General features: G+C 47.5%; 1 protein-coding gene across 1 annotated transcript; it reads left to right on the plus strand.

The window, feature by feature from the left end:
- Positions 1 to 1,388: 1,388 nt before the first annotated feature.
- On the plus strand, positions 1,389 to 18,675 carry Kcnd1 (potassium voltage-gated channel subfamily D member 1). Its single transcript, XM_057760813.1, has 7 exons — positions 1,389 to 1,437; positions 1,648 to 4,026; positions 12,230 to 12,392; positions 12,488 to 12,571; positions 12,659 to 12,757; positions 13,123 to 13,373; positions 16,756 to 18,675. Exons 2-7 carry the CDS (start codon positions 2,906 to 2,908, stop codon positions 16,991 to 16,993), a joined length of 1,956 nt encoding a protein of 651 aa, XP_057616796.1. The 5' UTR covers positions 1,389 to 1,437; positions 1,648 to 2,905; the 3' UTR covers positions 16,994 to 18,675.
- The last annotated feature ends 555 nt before the right edge of the window (positions 18,676 to 19,230 follow it).

Genomic DNA, 19,230 nt, shown 5'->3' on the forward strand with positions numbered 1-19,230 from the left:
GGAGGTACAAATGGACAGATGGATGTCTAGCGGGGTGGACAAATGGATAAATGGGTGAATTAACTGTTAGTAGATTGATGGATTTATAGATAAGTTGGAAGTAAACTGGCAAGGCTAGAGTGGAATTATGGATGCATAAGCGAATGAAAGGGAAGGGTAAGTTGGAGGCATACATGATGGGGGAAGCTGGAGAATGCATAGATGCATGGAAAAAGGTCTTAGGAAAAGGTTGGCAAATGGTTAGAAGCTGAGGGGTAGGTAGGTGACTGAATGGCCAGAGGGGTACCTAGAGGAATGGGTAGAGTCATTGGTTATGTGGGTAGGAGGATGGGTGGGCGAAAGAATGGACAGATCAGGAGTATGAAAAGTTAGCAAGTGAGTATTGTGGGTAGGCGGGTGGATTGAAAGGCTAGGCACTCTCATCAGACACTGTTAGTTACTTAAGACCAGGCATCCTGCCAGGCCTTACCTGTGCCCACCCCATTCACATTGCTTCAGCTGATGCTCAAAAGGACACTGTCAAGTTGGGATAATTCTGACAACTGAGAAAACAAGTCACCTGGTTAAGGGCACAGCAAGTCTGGCAAAGCTGGGGTTAGAACTCACAGACTTATCCCAGAGGCACTCGGTGTTATGTGTTTCGAAGGGCAGAAGCAGATCCCACCATGGAAAGAGGTGTGATTTGAGGGCATTGGATACAAACAGATGGGAATTCTGCTCCTTTGGCAAGGGGCCTACGGGTAGGGAGTGGTACCTGGATTGTCCCCATCTGCACTACCTTTGCTCTGCATCTTGCATCCTCAGACTGGAAAGTGTATACTGGAGCCCCACAAAGTCTGGTTTAGAAGTTGGACTCTGACCTATGCCCTCCCCCCAGAGTGAATCTGGAGGCCTGGTCATCCCCACCAGCCCCCCCTCCCCCACCTCTCCCCGCCCTTCCACAGAGGGGGGGCAGGGAGGGGACACAGCACTGCATCATTCCCCGTGGCACTCCGCTCTGGGGCCATTAACAGACGCCTCCCCATCGATTGGTTCTGCTAAGTGCTGCTGATTCAGACGGGTGGGGGTGAGAGCCCCTGGGGGCAGTGGGGGTAGGAGCTGGGCAGAAAGAAGGGGGAGTCCAGGAAGTAGGAGGTGGGGAGAACTGGCAAAGTTCCCTGCCACCCCCATTTTCCAGATGACGCGACTGAGGCCCAACCAGCTTTGTAAGGAGGCGGAGTCTCCCCAGGGTCTCTCTCAAGCTATCCTAGGGGAAGGGGCTCTGGGAGCCACGTGGCCCCTCCCTGCCTCTCGCTTCATCTCCCGACAAGCTCCAGAGGGGCGGGGAGAGAACGCTGGAGGAGGAGGAACTCCGGCAGCTCTGCAGAGGGGGCAGGAGCTCCGGTATTTGGTACCCCCAGCCCCAACGCTGTTGCTGCTGCTGCAGCAGGGACACAGGTGAGGACAGCCCTGTGGGGAGAGGGAGGGGACCATCACTAGCTCTGTCCTTGTCTTTTCCTGGTGCGGTCCCCATGTCCTAGTCCATCCTGGAACAGTCTCCAGGTGTCCCACTGGACCTTGTCCTTCCAGAGCTTTCTTCCAAGGACCCAACAGCCTCCTCCCCCTGTCTCCCACCCCGCCCCCGCCTGTGCCACCTTTCCCTCCTAGGGCCTGGCTGTGGCTCTTCTCTTCCTCCTCCTCTGCTGCTGCTACTGCTGCTGTTGTTGCTACTGCTCCGGCTGCTGCTACTGCTGTTGCTGGGTACACACCGCCAGCCCCTCGGGGTGTGGTTTCCTCAGACCTGCCTCCAACGGTGGGACCCAGCCTTCTCCTGGTCTCCCCTACCAGCTTCCTGCAAGGTTCAGCAGCCCCCTCTCCTGGAAGACACACCCAACTTTCTTCCAATACCCCGCCCCCTATCCAACCTATTTTGAGGGAATTCCCTTCCTCTTTGCATAGTCTTGCGAGTTTCTTGTGTGCTCAGGGGGCTATACCCAACTTCAGTCCAGTTGAGTATTGGCCCTTTGGGATTCCCCACATCCCCCCTTTTCTCATTCAGAGCTCTTTATAGGGACCAGGCTTCCTAAGCCCCCTCCAGGGAACCTCTCTGCTGCATATCCCCTGGCCTCTTAAAAAATAAGCTAGTCCCATATACCACTTTAACTATCCCCCTTTCTCAATCCTCTTTAGAGGGCCCTCACCTCTGCTACTTTTCCCGGAACTCCTGGAGATTGTAGACACATCCTCCAGGCTATTCTTGGCAGCGCTAGTCACTCCCCAGACACTTTTTAGTATCTTTACAACCTCCCGCTGTCTAGCCACCCTTGAGATGCTCCAGTCCCCTTTATTGATCAGCAAGGGGGCTCCAACCCAGGCATCTTTTCCCATCAGTCTTCTGGGCGTGGACAGCCCTTCAGCCTCTTTCAAACATCTCTGGTCCTGTTCTTCAACTCTCTGAATGCCTCTATCTGCCTTCTCTTCAGCTCAACCGAGGGGTTACAGGCCCTCCTTTATTGGGAACTCTTGAGAGTGTGAACAACCCTCCACCTATATCTTGGTCCCTCTGAACACCCTCAGACATCTCTCAGGAATGTGTTGACTCTAGATTCATCTCAGTCTTTCTAGACTTGAGGATCCTTCTTGGTTCCTCTAGCTCTTTAACCCCTTCTTAGTCCCCTAGAAACCCCCAATACTCCCCAAGCACCTGTCTGTCTCTCTACTTCCTCCTCCTCTGGTTCCTATTGGTCTCTCTCTCTCTCCCTCTACACACACACACACACACACACACACACACACACACACACACACACACCAGTTTCCTTGTCTGGGTAGCCCAGGGTCTCTCCAAGCCTCCACCATCCTGGAGCTAGCCACATTCTCCTAAACATCACACCCCCAAGTCTCCGTGGGCCTGGGGAGCTGTAGGATGGCAGCCGGTGTGGCCACATGGCTACCATTTGCAAGGGCTGCAGCAGTGGGCTGGCTGCCCTTAGCCCAGCAGCCCCTGCCCCCTGCACCGGAGGTGAAGGCATCCCGAGGTGATGAGGTACTGGTGGTGAATGTGAGCGGTCGGCGCTTTGAGACCTGGAAAAACACGCTGGATCGCTATCCAGACACATTACTGGGCAGCTCGGAGAAGGAATTCTTCTATGATGCTGAATCAGGCGAGTACTTCTTTGATCGTGACCCAGACATGTTCCGGCACGTGCTGAACTTCTACCGCACAGGCCGGCTGCACTGCCCCAGGCAGGAGTGCATCCAGGCCTTTGATGAGGAGCTGGCCTTCTATGGCTTGGTACCAGAGCTTGTGGGCGACTGCTGTCTTGAAGAGTACAGGGACCGAAAGAAGGAGAATGCAGAGCGCCTAGCAGAAGACGAGGAGGCTGAGCAGGCCGGGGAAGGTCCAGCCCTTCCAGCAGGCAGCTCCCTGAGACAGCGACTCTGGAGGGCTTTCGAAAACCCACACACGAGCACTGCAGCACTCGTTTTCTACTATGTCACTGGCTTCTTCATAGCCGTGTCGGTCATCGCCAATGTAGTGGAGACCATCCCATGCCGTGGCCCTGCCCGGCGACCCACGAGAGAGCAGCCCTGTGGTGACCGCTTCCCGACGGCCTTTTTCTGTATGGACACAGCCTGCGTACTCATATTCACCGGGGAATACCTTCTGCGGCTCTTTGCGGCCCCCAGCCGTTGCCGCTTCCTGCGCAGTGTGATGAGCCTCATCGATGTGGTAGCCATCCTGCCCTACTACATTGGGCTTTTTGTGCCCAAGAATGATGATGTCTCTGGTGCCTTCGTCACCCTACGTGTGTTCAGGGTTTTCAGAATCTTCAAATTCTCCAGACACTCCCAGGGCTTGCGGATTCTGGGCTACACCCTCAAGAGCTGTGCCTCTGAGTTGGGCTTTCTCCTCTTTTCCCTCACCATGGCCATCATCATCTTTGCGACTGTCATGTTCTATGCTGAGAAGGGCACTAGCAAGACCAACTTCACAAGCATCCCTGCTGCCTTCTGGTATACCATTGTTACCATGACCACACTTGGGTAAGTGTAGACCTTGAGCTGGGAGCTGGGTATCCAACTGCCAGACACACATACCCTTTCTGTAACATTAAAAGGTTAGAACATACCTGTACGGTAATGGATATCAAACCCAGAGCCTCACATGGAGGCTTCACACATACAAAATATGTGCTGTGCCTCTGCCTGCCAACCCCCTTTTGAGACAAGGTTGTTGTGCTATGTATAGCCCAGGCTAGGATCAAACACATTACCTTCCTGCCTCCACTTCCCCATGGCTGGGATTACAGGTATATACATACCAGCATGCTTGGCTCCTTTATCTCCTTTTGAGCTCCAGTTTGCTAATCTATAAAAATTAAAAAAAAAAAAAAAAACTGGGACTGGAGAAATGGCTCAGCAGTTAAGAGTACATACTTCTTAGCCGGGCGATGGTGGCGCACGCCTTTAATCCCAGCACTCGGGAGGCAGAGGCAGGCGGATCTCTGTGAGTTCGAGACCAGCCTGGTCTACAGAGCTAGTTCCAGGACAGGCTCCAAAGCCACAGAGAAACCCTGTCTCGAAAAACCGAAAAAAAAAAAGTACATACTTTTTTCCAGAGGACCGAAGTTTGGTTCCTAGCACCCAGGTTGGAGGGCGCACAATGGCCTGTTATTTGAGATTGAGGGTATCTGATGCCTCTGGCCACCCAGGCGTCTGTGCAGTTGCACACATGTCTGCACACATATATGTAATTAAAAATAATAAAATAATAATAAATCATCTGGTTTTTTAGTTTTTTGAGACAGAATTTCGCTATGCAACCTTGGCTGGCCTGGGACTTGCTATACATATCAAGATGGCCTTGAACTCATAGAAATCTGCCCACCTCTGCCTCCAAAGTGCTGGGATTAAAGGTATGTGTCACTATGCCTAGCAAAATAAACCTCTTAAAACAAATTTTAGGGGGTTGTAGAGATGGCTCACTGGTTAAGAGCACTTGCTGCTCTTGCAAAGGACCCAAGTTTGGTTCCCAGCATCCACATGGCAACTAACAACCATCTGCAATTCCAATTTCAGAGGGTCCTTTAAACTAACAGCCCAGCCAAGATGTACCCAGTCCTAAAGCCAGTGGGGGGATTTCTGTGGCTCTGTGGCTGCTTCTAAAGGTAGTTCGTTTTTCTTTTTCCTCTCTCTATTTTTTTATTTATATTTTTTATTTTTTGTTTTTTTTGTTTTTTTTTTTGAGACAGGGTTTCTCTGTTTAACAGTTCTGGCTGTCCTGGAACTCACTTTGTAGACCAGGCTGACCTCAAACTCACAGAGATCCATCTGCTTCTGCCTCCTGAGTGCTGGGATTAAAGGTGTGCTACCACTGCCAGGCTTCTAAAGGTAGTTCTAACTAAATCTCTATCGTTCTAATAAAATTCAAGATTCAAAGGCTAGGGTGAAAACCTGCCAGCTCAGAGAATTAGAGTAACAGCTGGTTAACTTTGTCTCTTTGCTGGTGTCCTAGAAGCCAATCCCTTCCACACCACCCCAACTAAAACACACGCACACACACACACACACACACACACACACACACAAAGTTCCTCCTTGCTACTTCCTGTCAACCTCTTACTAAACCTGCCTCTCTGAGCCCAGGTTAATTTATTTAATTAACGCAAATACAACACATCTTTACATAGTTAACAGATGCAGGATGAACAAATTTAACATATCTTTGCCTGGCTAAACAAATATTCTGCAACAGTACACAAATTTACATGCAGGCAAAACACTCACAAATGTAAAATATATCAATATTAATAAAGTAAAATTTAGCTTGGTTGGTGGGGCACACCTTTAATCACACCACCTCAGTAGAGACAGGCAGATCTCTGTAAATTCAAGGGCAGCCTGGTCTACTTATCAGTTCCAGAACAGCCAAGGCTACACAATGAGATCCTATCTAAAAAAAATTTAGAGAAGTCAAGTGTGGTGGTGCAGGCTTTTAACGTCAGCATTTAGGATGCAGAGGCAGGCGGATCTCTGTGAGTTTGAGGCCAGCCTAGATTACATAGCAAATTCCAACCCAATGAGGTTACATAGCATGGCCCTATCTTTAAAGTTTACAATCCCTCTCGGCTCTGAACATATCTTGATTTTTCCTGGTTAGGCTTCAAAAATTGTCCATGTTGCTCTCATTTCTTGTCACACTCTCTCAGGGTCCCAGTTTCCTTCTCTTTTCTTTTAGATGCTGTGTAGCCCAGGCCTGCCTGGATTCACTGTATAGTCCGAGCTGACCTCAGACTCAAAGCCTCCTAACTACTGGGATTGTAGGCATGAGCCACCGTGTTAGGCTTTAGGTTTCCCTCTTTGTAAAGTGGGAAATGAGCGCCTTAAGAGGATTCAGTGATACCGCGTGAGTTCTCTGAATGCTTCTGGCGCAGGATATCTAGGTGCATGGCTTCTTGTCACCAACTTTTTCCATTTTGAACATTCATGCCATGTCTCTCAGCCTTCTAAAACTGTCTGCTGTATGACTGTACAGACACAGTTGCTGGGAGTTCGTGATTCCTTGATGTTTTCCAGAAGATATTTTCTTTTTTTTTTTTTTGGTTTTTCGAGACAGGGTTTCTCTGTGGCTTTGGAGCCTGTCCTGGAACTAGCTCTTATAGACCAGGCTGGTCTCGAATTCACAGAGATTCCAGAAGATATTTTCAGCGTTACTTTTGTATTGAGATAGATTCTTACCAAGTGGGCCAATCTGCTCTTGAACTCACCCTCCATTTGCCTTTGCTTCCTGAGTGCTGGGACTCCGGGTCTATGGCACCCAGCTGACTATATCAGTATTATTTTGGTTCTGTGAGACAGGGTTTCTCTGTGTAGCAGTCTTGGCTGTCCTGGAACCCACTCTGTAAATCAGGCTGGCCTCAAACTCACAGAGATCCACCTGCTTCTGCCTCCCAAGTGCTGGGATGAGTATTATTTTTTTTACTGTCAATCCCTGAGAGGAAACAGTTGAGATAGATACAACAAATGGAATCGCCAAACTCATGATGTTTTTTGTTTGTGGAGGGACATTATTGGGACTTGAACCCAAGACCTCATCACAGTAACCACAGGCTCTGCCCCAGCTGTCAGTGTTTTGTTTTGTGGCAGACTCTCAATTTGTACACCCAGGCTGGCCTCAGATTTACAATGATCCTATTCCTGCCTCTGTCTCCCAAATGCTGGGATTCTAGGCTTGTGTCACAATTCACAGCTTCCTCTCTCTCTTTAACTCTGTGTGTGTGTGTGTGCGCGCGCACGCGTGTGTGCTTTGAGCATGTACATGTAAGAACATGCATATGAAGGTCAGAGGACAACTTTGTAGTCTCTCCTTCTACCTTTACCTGGAGTCCAGGAAATTTGTTTTCTGTTTTTGTTTTTCAAGACAGGGTTTCTCTGTGTATCCCTGGCTGTCCTGGAACTCTGTAGACCAGGCTGGCCTCAAACTCAGAGATCCACCTGCCTTTGCCTCCTGAGTGCTGGGATTAAAGGTGTGCGCCACCACACTCTGCTACCTTTTAAACAATGTTTTATTTATTTTTCGAGACAGGGTTTCTCTGTGTAGCCGTGGCTGTCTGGAACTCTCTCTGTAGATCAGGGTGGCTTTGAACTCACAGAGATCTGTGTTACGGCGTAAAAGAACGGCAGACAGAATTTATTATAAAATATTCAACTTTAATAAGGGAAGGACTTACAAAGCCGAGGTTCCCGCAGAGAACAGGGAAACAGAAGGGAACGCAGGGAGCACACCCGCAATCTTTATAAGTAAAAAATAACCTCAGGGGATCCCACCCTTCAAGGAAGGTGATTGGCTGGGCTTCCCCTACATCTCCCCCTTTTGTCTAAATAAGACAGAACCAAACCAAATACAACTATATACAATAGGAAAAAATAATAAATATAAAATTACAAATAACAAACAATATAACAAAAGTTTTACTAAACATTCTATTTCAAGGAGCCTAAATAATGTAGAGAGTAACTACAATTATCTAATCTTCAACTCCGTCAAAGATCTGAGAAGGGAAATAATATTACTTAAGCAACCAGGAAGGACAAACGAGAAATTTTCAAAATGTGCAACAAATGACAGAGATAACTGACTACCTGGGCAATCACCCAAAGTCTCGTTTGCAATGTTGAGTCAACCAACTTTGGCTAAGGCCTAACATAACTGACATGCCATTATTAAAGGCAAGGAACTTTCTTAGAACTATCCTACCCTGTCTTGGCAAGATAAGACAATCCTGTTTCATCCACTTATGGATATTCTGTATCTTTGTCAGTAGTTGAGGTATGGGCTTTTCTTAACCCAAAGGCCAGTTCTGCCAAGAAGACAAGCTCCCAGTGGAGTGTCTTTGGTGCTCAACGTTCTCTCGGGAGTAGAGCGGTGTCGCCAGGAGTGATTGTGTCTCGTTGGCACAGAATTCTAGGTTAGATTAAAGGCCATTTTCTACAGCTCTTTAAAGAGGCTGAAGATTATACTATCTATACTAAATATAATCTCTATGTATCTAAAAAACCTGATTAACCAAAAATAAATATGACAAACATATAATTCTCAATACCTATCTAACTTGAAGACTATGAGAATAAACAACTGTGCAATATATGAAGACAATGATCTCCAAATGTAAACAATGTCATTACATAAATAATATCAGAGGTAGAAATGTACATTGCAATATGGTAAATATATCAATACAATATAGGCAGAGGTATAAGCATACTCTTATACAATAGAGGTAGGAGCACTCACATTCAATATTCAATATATCAATATACAAGAATCAGTACCAATACAATTTTCTAAAAACAGTAATTCACAAATACCAATCATCCCATCAAACCAAAAAAAGGACCCCCCCTTTTTTTGAAAGTACCCCTAATCCCATAAAATATCTCCCCCATCCCCTCAACCCTATATCAACCAGTAAATGATGTCCCTAACCCTGAGGGCAAACTCTGTTGGGAGAGGGGACGTCATCCTCTAAGATTGTTTCCAGCTGACATGGGGGCGACGTTCTTCTTAGGGGGTCCTGTGAAAGCAAATGAAGGTAAAATGCCCAAATTAACCTTTGACCTAAGAAAATTGTAACTAGCCTCTGAGTTTTTTGAGAAGGTCCAGCCAGAGTGTTGTCAGAGCTAGCCAATAAGTGGTTAAAACTAATGGGCCAAGCAATGTTTAAAAGAATACAGTTTCTGTGTAATCATTTCAGGTATAAAGCTAGCTGTGCAGGCGGCCGGATGCCAGGAACGTAGCCCCCAGCTCACACTACAGATCTGTCTGGCTGCCACCTTTATTTTTTTGAGACAGAACCGGAAGCTCATCCATTCAGCTAGATTAGCTGACCAGTGCCACACCTATCTCTGCCCTCCAGGGCTGGGATTCTAGGCACACATCCTGATACAGCTTTTACCATGGGTTCTGGAGATCTGAACTCAGGTTCTCATGCTTGCATGTACAACAGGTATTTACCACCTGAGCCATCTCCCCCACCTCCTTCCAGTGCTTTTCAGACATTGTGTAAGGCAGATGCTGTGATTCTTCTCTAAATTCCCATCTCTAGGATTAGGGAGACTGTTGTCATTCAATGTCTGTAGAAAGAATGGTTGAATTTGTTCAGTGCCCAATAGAAGTACAAAAGTTTCTAAGAAGTACAGATTAATTCTGCTTGGAAGTTCATGATTGGAACAAATCAATAAATATTGAGTACGAAGAACAAGTTAGCAGTAGGTATCTTGCTGTCTTTTGCCATATACTGTCCTCAGAACAATTGTGACGGTAGGCGCTCCTGTCGCACATAGGTGAGACATAGTCTGAGATGATTATCACATAGCTGGAAATGGCCAAGCTAGAGAGGCTCTGGGCACAGTCCTGAATGCTCAGAACAAATGAGAAGGTCCGGAGATGTCGCTCAACTCATACAGTGCTCGCTTGGCACCTCTAAAGTTCTAGGTTGAATTTCCAGCACTCCATAAATTGAGCGGGATTACAGGTGCCTGTAACCCCAGTACACAGTGGGAGGCAGAAGCAAGAGGATCAGAAGTTCAAGGTCATCCTCATATACATAGTAAGTTTGAGGTCTGCCTGGGATGCATGAGACCCTGTCTGAAGACTGCAGAGGCTGAATTTCTCAAAGGAGTTGCAGTTGGTCTTGTGGTTAGAAAAGTGTGCTGCATGTTCCTGGCGCCCTCTCTGAGCTGTTCCCCTCCTTGGAGAAACAAGCCTGAAGTTGGTTCTGCTCTTGTTCCATGGGAGAGTGATGGCTTGAAGGAAGGCAGGGTAGTTTTGAGGCTCCCTGTCTTTCTTTTTAAAAAATAATTTATTTAACTTTATTTTATGTGCATTGGTGTGAAGGTGTCTGGTCCCCTGGAACTGGAGTTACAGTTATGAGCTGCCGTGTGGGTGCTGGGCATTGAACCTGAGTCCTCTGGAAGAGCAGCCAGTGCTCTTAACCTCTGAGCCGTCTCTCCAGCCCCTAAAATAACACACTTCTTTCTTTCTTTCTTTCTTTCTTTCTTTCTTTCTTTCTTTCTTTCTTTCTTTCTTTCTTTCTTTCTTTCTTTCATCTTTTTTTTTCTCAAGAGATAGGGTTTCTCTGTGTAGCCCTGGCTGTCCTGGAACTCTTGGAACTTGCTCTGTAGATCAGGCTAGCTGCAAACTCAGACATCTGCCTGCTTCTGCCTCCTGAGAGCTGGAATTAAAGGTGTGCACCACTACCGCTTGGAGGCTCCTTATCTTTCATAGGAGGACACTTTCCAGGCTTCTTCTGGGGGATATTTGAAGGGGTCCTTCCTAAAGAATGTAGAAAAGCAAGTAAAACCGACAGACTGCTTCTGGGATCCAGAGCCTCTCATCTGAACTGGAGAGGCGGGACTCTCTAACTACTGAGCCATTTCTCTAGCCTCCAGGATCCTGTATTTGTTCCTTGTTTTCCCTTCTGCTGGTGTTAGTAGGTTTCCAGATGACAATGATGCCCAATGCATGGCTTCGATGAGAGCAGCAGACGGCAGAAACTGAAGGCAGACCCATTTCTCATTTGACCGCTACTGCTGGGGACCAGAGAGGTCATTCTTCACATTTTGAATTGTTTGGTTTTTGAGTTGGGGTTTCTCTGTGTAGTCCTGACTGTCCTGGAACTCACTCTGTAGACCAGGTGGGTCTCAAACTTAGAGATTACCTGCCTCTGCCTCCCAAGTGCTGGGATTAAAGGTGTGTGCCACCACTGCCTGTCCATTCTTTGCTTTTTTTTTTTTTTTTCGAGACAGGGTTTCTCTGTAGCTTTGGAGCCTGTCCTGGAACTCCCTTTGTAGACCAGGCTGGCCTCAAACTCACAGAGATCCGCCTGCCTCTGCCTCCCGAGTGCTGGGATTAAAGGCGTGCGCCACCACCGCCCAGCCCATTCTTCGCATTTTGAAGATTTATTTTTTACTAGTTTTAAATTATGTGTATAGTATGTGTCTGTGTATGGGTATGTGCATGTGAGTGCAGGTTTTCCTGGAGTCCAGAAGAGGGCGTTGGATCCTCTGGTGCTGGAGTCACTGGTAGTTGTGAGCTGATTGACATGGGTGTTGGACTTGGGTCCTCTACAAGGCCTAACCACTAAGCTATTTCTCTAGGCCACATTCTCCAGATTTTTCAGTGTAAGGAACTGAAACTGGGGCTAGGGAAATGGCTCACAACTTGCTGCTCACGACCATCCTTAGCTCCAGTTCCAGGATCTGACACTGTCTTCTGGATGCATGTGGTACGCATCCTTCCATGTAGGCAAACACTCATGCACAAAAAATAAAACGTAAAAAGAGCTGGGCATTCGAGACCAGCCTGGTCTACAAGAGCTAGTTCCAGGACAGGCTCCAAAACCACAGAGAAACCCTGTCTCGAAAAACCAAAAAAAAAAAAAAAAAAAAAGAGCTGGTCAGTGATGGCATACCCCTTTAATCCCAAGGCAGAGGCAGGCAGATCTCTGAGTTCAAAGCCAGCCTGGACTACAGAGCAAGTTCCCAGGACAGCCAGGGCTACACAGAGGAACAGTCTCCAAAAACAAAACAACAACAACAACAACAAAAAGTTAAAAAGAAAGAAAGAAACTGAAGCTCAGAGAGTCCGTGTGTTTGGCCAAGTTTGCAGAACACATCAGGTGTGGGTGGGTGGAATCGGGGATTATTGAACACCTCTTCAACCTTGGCCTGCTTCTGTCTTTTCCAGGTATGGAGACATGGTGCCTAGCACCATTGCTGGCAAAATTTTTGGGTCCATCTGCTCACTTAGTGGTGTCTTGGTCATTGCCTTGCCTGTACCAGTCATTGTGTCCAACTTTAGCCGCATCTACCACCAGAACCAGCGTGCTGACAAGCGCCGAGCACAGCAGGTAACTTTATCGCCATTCAGAGCACCATCGTTCCTTACACCTAAACCCGTCTGCCCCTGGCCTCACGTGTCTAATCTTTTGTCTCCTCTCTGTAGAAGGTGCGCCTGGCAAGAATCCGGTTGGCCAAGAGCGGCACCACCAATGCCTTCCTGCAGTATAAGCAAAATGGGGGCCTTGAGGTGGGGAGGTGCATTTATTGGGGTTAGGGGTGAGCAGGGTTGTGAGGGGAAGGTGCTCACTGCCTGTTTCTGCTCCATCTCTTCCAGGACAGTGGCAGCGGGGAGGGACAGGCGCTGTGCGTTCGAAGCCGTTCTGCTTTTGAACAGCAGCATCACCATTTGCTGCACTGTCTAGAGAAGACTACGGTGAGGCCAAACAAGATGTCACCTGGCAGGAGGGAGGTCTTTCTGGACACCGAGTTGGTTCCCTCACTGAGATGAAAGCCTTACCACGTAGTTGTGAACATCACATGGTGCTCCCTTTAAGAGACCGAGTCTTGTGGCAGATGCAGGTGACCTCAATGAGTTCTAGGCCAGCCCGATCTACATAGTGAATTCTAGGCCAGCCAAGGCTACATAGGCTACACCTTGTCTCAAAAAAAAAGAGGCTTCTAGGATGGGTAAGGAAAGAAAAGGGAGAGTGAATGACTTTCTCTAAGTAAAGGTCTGGGAGTTGTATCGGTTTCCATGGCATGGGCTACCTTGTGATCCTGCTTACCTTCTGCCCACAGTGTCATGAGTTCACAGATGAGCTAACCTTCAGTGAGGCCCTTGGAGCTGTCTCCCTGGGTGGTCGCACCAGCCGTAGTACCTCAGTGTCTTCCCAGCCAATGGGGCCTGGCAGCCTGTTATCATCTTGCTGCCCTAGAAGGGTCAAGCGTCGAGCCATCCGTCTTGCTAACTCCACTGCCTCGGTCAGCCGTGGCAGCATGCAGGAGCTAGACACACTAGCAGGGCTTCGGAGGAGCCCCGCCCCTCAGAGGTAAGTGCCGGGCTCACTTGTTTGTCCACCATTAGAAAGTGCAGAATTTGGGCCATGGGTTTGAGATTTCATGACTGTAGGCCTAGCAAGTCAAGCCTAAATCCAAATTCCTCTGGGCAAGGATCTTGAGTTTGTCCTGGAAACCCCTCATGTTTCAAAATTTTAAGACAGGGTCTTGCTTTGTGTATAGACCAAGTTGACCTTCAGCTTATGGTAATTCAGCCCCAGCCATCAGGTGGTAGAAAATACTCGAACATCACTGCACTTTGTTCACTTTGTTCTTCATTCTTTTCAATACTTACTGAGTAATAGTAGTGGCATATTCTATGGTCAACTAGTCATTCAGGAAGCTAAGGCAGGAGGATCCCTTGAGCTGGGGATGTCGCTCAATGATAAACATTTGCCTAGTATGAAGGAAGCCTTAGGTTCCACCCAACACACACACACACACACACACACACACACACACACAGGCTTGGGGAGTGAATCCGTGTGTCCTGAAACTTACATTCTAATAGGAAAAAACAATTAACAAACAAGTTTACAGATGACATACTGAATCAAACATTTGAAAGTAGCAGGCTGAAAAATAAATCAGGAACAGTGGCCAGAGACTACTGAGCAGAGGATGATACAGGGGTTCCTTTTAGATTTATTTTCAATTCTGTATCTATATGTGGGTATGTGCATGTGATTGTAGATGCCCATGGAAGCCCTAGGCTTTAGGTCCTCAAGAGTTAGAGTCATAGAAGGTTATGAATTGCCTGATGTGGTTGCTAGGAACCAAAGTTGGGCACTTTGGAAGAGCAGTACTCAGTCACTGAGCCATCAGTCTTTCGTCGAGATCGCAGGTCAGCTCTGTCCCGACAGCCAGCTTCCAAATAACCATGCAGAGACTCATCATTGATTATAAATGCTCGGCCAAGAGCTTAGGCCTGTTACTATTAGCTCTTACAACTTAGATTAGCCCATATTTCTTTCTTTCTTTTTTTTTTTTTTTTTTTTTTTTTTGGTTTTTCAAGACAGGGTTTCTCTGTGGTTTTGGAGCCTGTCCTGGAACTAGCTCTTGTAGACCAGGCTGGTCTCGAACTCACAGAGATCCACCTGCCTCTGCCTCCCGAGTGCTGGGATTAAAGGCGTGCGTCACCACCGACCGGCCCCATATTTCTTTTTTTTTGTTTTGTTTTTTTTTGTTGTTTTGTTTTGTTTTGTTTTTTCCCATATTTCTTATCTACACTCTGTCACATGGTGGCACCTTTTTCAGCACGGTATGTTCATCTTTCTTCTCTCTGAGTCTCTTCGCAATTCTCCAGACTCTGCCCTTCTTCTGCCGAGCTTCCTCTTAGTCTGGCTCTCCCACCAGAGAGAAAACCCCTTTTTGCCTAGCTACCGGCCATTCAGTCATTTATTAGAGCAATGAGAGCAACAGATATTCACAGTGTACAAAGATTGTTCCACAGCAAGCAGCCTCATTGTTTTCAGGTTGGGCATGGTGGCACACACCTTTAATCCCAACACTGGAGCAGAGGTAACCTAATCTCTGTGAATTCAAGGCCAGCCTCATCTACATAGTGAGTTCCAAGCTAGCCAGGGCTACATAGTGAGAAGTGTCTCAAAAAATAAAATAAGAATGATCTTTCTTAGTACTGGGAATGGAACCTGGGGTCTCACAAATGTTAGTTAAATATTCTACCACTGAGCCATGCGCAGTTTTAGTAATGTGGTCACGAAAAGCTTTTTTTTTTTTTTTTTTTTTTTTGAGACAGGGTTTCTCTGTAGCTTTGGTTCCTGTCCTGGAACTCTTGTAGACCAGGCTGGCCTTGAACTCACAGAGATCCGCCTGCCTTTGCCACCCAAGTGCTGGGATTAAAGGTGTGCACCACCATTGCCTGGCTACAAAAAGCTATTTGGGGACTGGGAAGATGGCTTAGTGGTTAAGAGCACTGGCTGTTCTTGAAGAGGACCTGAGTTTGGTTTCTAGAGCTCATATATGGTGGTTCACAACTACCTCTGCCTCCAGTTTTAGGGGATCTGATGCCCTCTTCTGACCTCCATAGGCCCCAGGCATGCTGTGATACATAAACACACATGCAGACAAATCACTTAAGCACATAAAGTAAAACAAAATAATCTAAAAGAAAATCTTCTTTTAAAGAAAAGAAAACTTTTCTGAAATGGTGTCCGAGTCCAGGTCTAAAGAAGGCAAGGGAGGAAGCCATACATGTAACTAGAGGAAGCGCTTTCCAGGCACTGTGCAAATGCCATGAAGCCTCTGTACATCGGAGGTCTGGCAAGGAACCTCCTCTGGTCAGAGTGGGAAGTCAGGGACAAGCAAGAAGGCAGACAGTCAGAAAGGAATGAGGACTCAGTTTTATAGATCCTAGTGTAGACATTTTAACTTTTTGTTTGTTCTGTTTGGTTTTGAAGTAGGGTCTCACTATGTATGCAGCCTAAGCTAGCCTCAAGCTCAGGGTCTGCCTGCCTTAGCCTCTTGAGTGCCAGAATTACTGGTGTGTGTCACTATTACCTATTCCTATTATAGATCCTTACAATAGTTTTGGCATTGTTAAAAACAATAGAGGGACTAGGGAGGCAGCCCTACTTAAGAGTACTTCTTGAAGCCGGGCGGTGGTGGCGCATGCCTTTAATCCCAGCACTCGGGAGGCAGAGGCAGGCGGATCTCTGGGAGTTCGAGACCAGCCTGGTCTACAAGAGCTAGTTCCAGGACAGGCTCCAAAACCACAGAGAAACCCTGTCTCGAAAAACCAAAAAAAAAAAAAAAGAGTACTTATTGAGCCGGGCAGTGGTGGCGCACACCTTTAATCCCAGCACTCTGGTGGCAGAGGCAGGTGGATCTCTGTGAGTTCGAGGCCAGCCTGGTGAACAGAGTGAGTTCCAGGACAGGCTCCAAAGCTACAGAGAAACTCTGTCTCAAAAAAAAAAAAAACAAAAACAAACAAACAACAACAACAAAAAGAGTACTTATTGCTTTTGTAGAGAATCTGGGTTCAATTCATAGTAGCACCCACATAGTGGTGGCTCATAACCACCTATAACTCCAGTTTCAGTTATTCGATGCATGCAGTACTCAGACAAACATGGCAAGGATCTGGATTTACTCTCCAACATCACACAAAAAGTGTGTGTGTGTGTGTGTACCCTATGTCCAGGCACTTTTTTCAGTGTGGTAAAATGTGATCACAATTTGAACCTAAGACCAGTTGACTGCAGAATGGACCTCCTTTGCCGTAATTGAGGATGCAGGAAGAATTTGTAGCACAGTGCAAGGGACCAAGTAGGTGCTTCATCAATGTGACAATTGGTGTGGCAATTATCAAGATGACTTTTTAAGAGTATTCCATCTTCCCCACCCTATTCACAGCCGCTCAAGCCTCAATGCCAAGCCTCATGACAGCCTTGACCTGAACTGTGATAGCCGGGACTTCGTGGCTGCCATCATCAGTATCCCCACCCCTCCTGCCAACACACCAGATGAGAGTCAACCTTCCTCCCCTGGTGGTGGTGGTGGCAGTGGTGGCCGAAGCAACCTTACCCTCAGGAACTCCCGCTTGGGTACCCCCTGCCTCCTTCCTGAGACTGTGAAGATCTCTTCCCTGTGAGGGATGGGTCTACCCACTCAGAGAGCCTCTTAATTTTTGGGAACTCCTTTCCAAAGCCATATTTGGGAGAGGCAAAGAAGGGCAGACCTGGGGACCTCTTATGCTCCCTGCCAAGAACTATGCAATGGAGTTTCATGGAATGGCCTATCTGGTGGGGAAGTAGCTAGGGCATGGGAAACAATTTTCCTAACAGGAGCTGAAGCACTGAGACTCCATAGGTCCTGTCCTCCTTGCCTCAGCATGCTGGGACTGGCCTCTCTCTTCTAAGCTGGCCTCTTGCATGCTCCTCCCTTGGGCCCTCAGAGGCAGGTTAAAGTGCTCTGTAGTCTAACATTTGAGGTCTGGCCTGACAAGAAGAGTCAAGAGTTCCTCTTCTCTTTGGTTGTGCTGTGCAAGTTCGAGGGTTCAGAAAAGAGAACCCTCAACTCCAATTTAGCCTATAGTGGGCAAGGTCTTTGCCCTTCACCAGGCCCAGCACTTCCCAGATTTGGAAGCTTGGAATACAGCTGTGGGCTGTCTTAATGGGCTGTGGCCTCTGGAGTGACCCACTACCCCCAAGCTTTGGCTGAGGGCTCAGGCTGCTTCTCCTAACACAGAGATAGCACAAACACCACCACCTGCTTCCCCGGCTGCCGGAAATGAGTTCCTGCCACCTGCCCTCTGCTGGGCCTCCAGCAAACTCTAGCAATAGCAGCTGCTGCCGTAACCATATGCAAAGCCTCCGAGCGATTTGCTGCAGCATATACGTCTGCCCAGATCAGATGGGCCACATCTAACTACTTTCTTCTCTGGTGTTTTTCTTCTTGGGTTGGTCTGGAGTCTGGACCTTGAGATAAGAGCCTGGCACCCAGCTAGAGCAGGGCTGGATTTTGAGATCATGGGCTGACTCTGTCGTCTTGGGCGGGAGTCCAGAAGTGTTTGTAGGCAGAAGCCTGGGTTGTTTCTGAAGCCTGGGAGGGACAGAAGAGACTTCTTGATTGCCTCCTCCTGCCCTGTAATTTCCACATAGTCTTCTCCTCTCTCTCTTGGGTCACCTGCTGGATCTGTGCTCTCAGACTGAAATCTCACGTCATCTCAGGTTCCCTGTCTCCCAGCTCTGTCCCCCTGAAGCCGGCAGCTGACAAAGATGAAGTCTTCATCAGTCAATAAAACTTAAGAGGAGAGATGTGGATTGAGCATCTACTGACTTTGGATTGACTTTGAGGGCTTGGCTGAGGGGTTAAGGACACTCTGGTCTCAATTTCTTTCAACAGTGAAGGGGCTGATGCGGGTAGAGGTATGGGGTATGGGAGGCGGATGGCTAGTGATGTATTCTTGAAGATGAGGATCATGGAGAAATGAAAGAAGGTGATAGGAAGAGTTCGTCTCTGGAGGCAGTAAAGCAGGCCAAAGGGTACTAAGACTGATGTATCTTGGGATTTTTTTTCCAAGACAGGGTTTCTCTGTATAGGCCTAACTGTTCTGGAACTAGCTCTATAGACTAGGCTGACCTTGAACTCAAGAGATCTGCGTGCCTCTGTCTCTTGAATGCTGGGATTAAAGGCATGTGCCACCATGCCCAGTGGTGTACCATGGATATTAATCTATTCCAAGTCCTTCATTCACAGATGGAGAAACCAAGATCCAGAGCAACATTGTTGTTACTTAGGGGGGTAACAAGCTCATGCTTTCTGAGAGCAAAAACCTACACATTTAACCCTAATAAAATTATTTCTGAGTTTGTTATATCCTCCTTTGTCATGAATGTCCCCTACGTTCACTCCTGGATGCTGGCCATGCCAGGCTAGTGTGTGACTGAGCTCTGCAGAGCACTGTGAAAACAAATAGTGGATTCGACTGCCATGTTTCAGGCCTTGGGTGAGAGGATCAACTTTTGTGTCAGGTCGCTAATTTGAAATAGATATTTTTTGTTTAAGCCGGGCAGTGGTGGCGCACGCCTTTAATCCCAGCACTCGGGAGGCAGAGGCAGGCGGATCTCTGTGAGTTCGAGACCAGCCTGGTCTACAAGAGCTAGTTCCAGGACAGGCTCCAAAACCACAGAGAATCCCTGTCTCGAAAAAAAACAAAAAAAAAAAAATTTTTTGTTTGTTTTAGTTTTGTTTTCTGAGACAGGGTTTCCCTGTGTAGCTTTGGAGTTTGTTCTGGAATTTGCTCTGTAGACCAGGTTGGTCTTGAACTCACAGAAATCCACCTGCCTCTACATCCCAAGTGCTGGGATTAAAGGCCACCACTGCCCT

The sequence above is a fragment of the Chionomys nivalis genome, chromosome X (genome assembly GCF_950005125.1).
Source record: "Chionomys nivalis chromosome X, mChiNiv1.1, whole genome shotgun sequence".
Taxonomy (NCBI): domain Eukaryota; kingdom Metazoa; phylum Chordata; class Mammalia; order Rodentia; family Cricetidae; genus Chionomys; species Chionomys nivalis.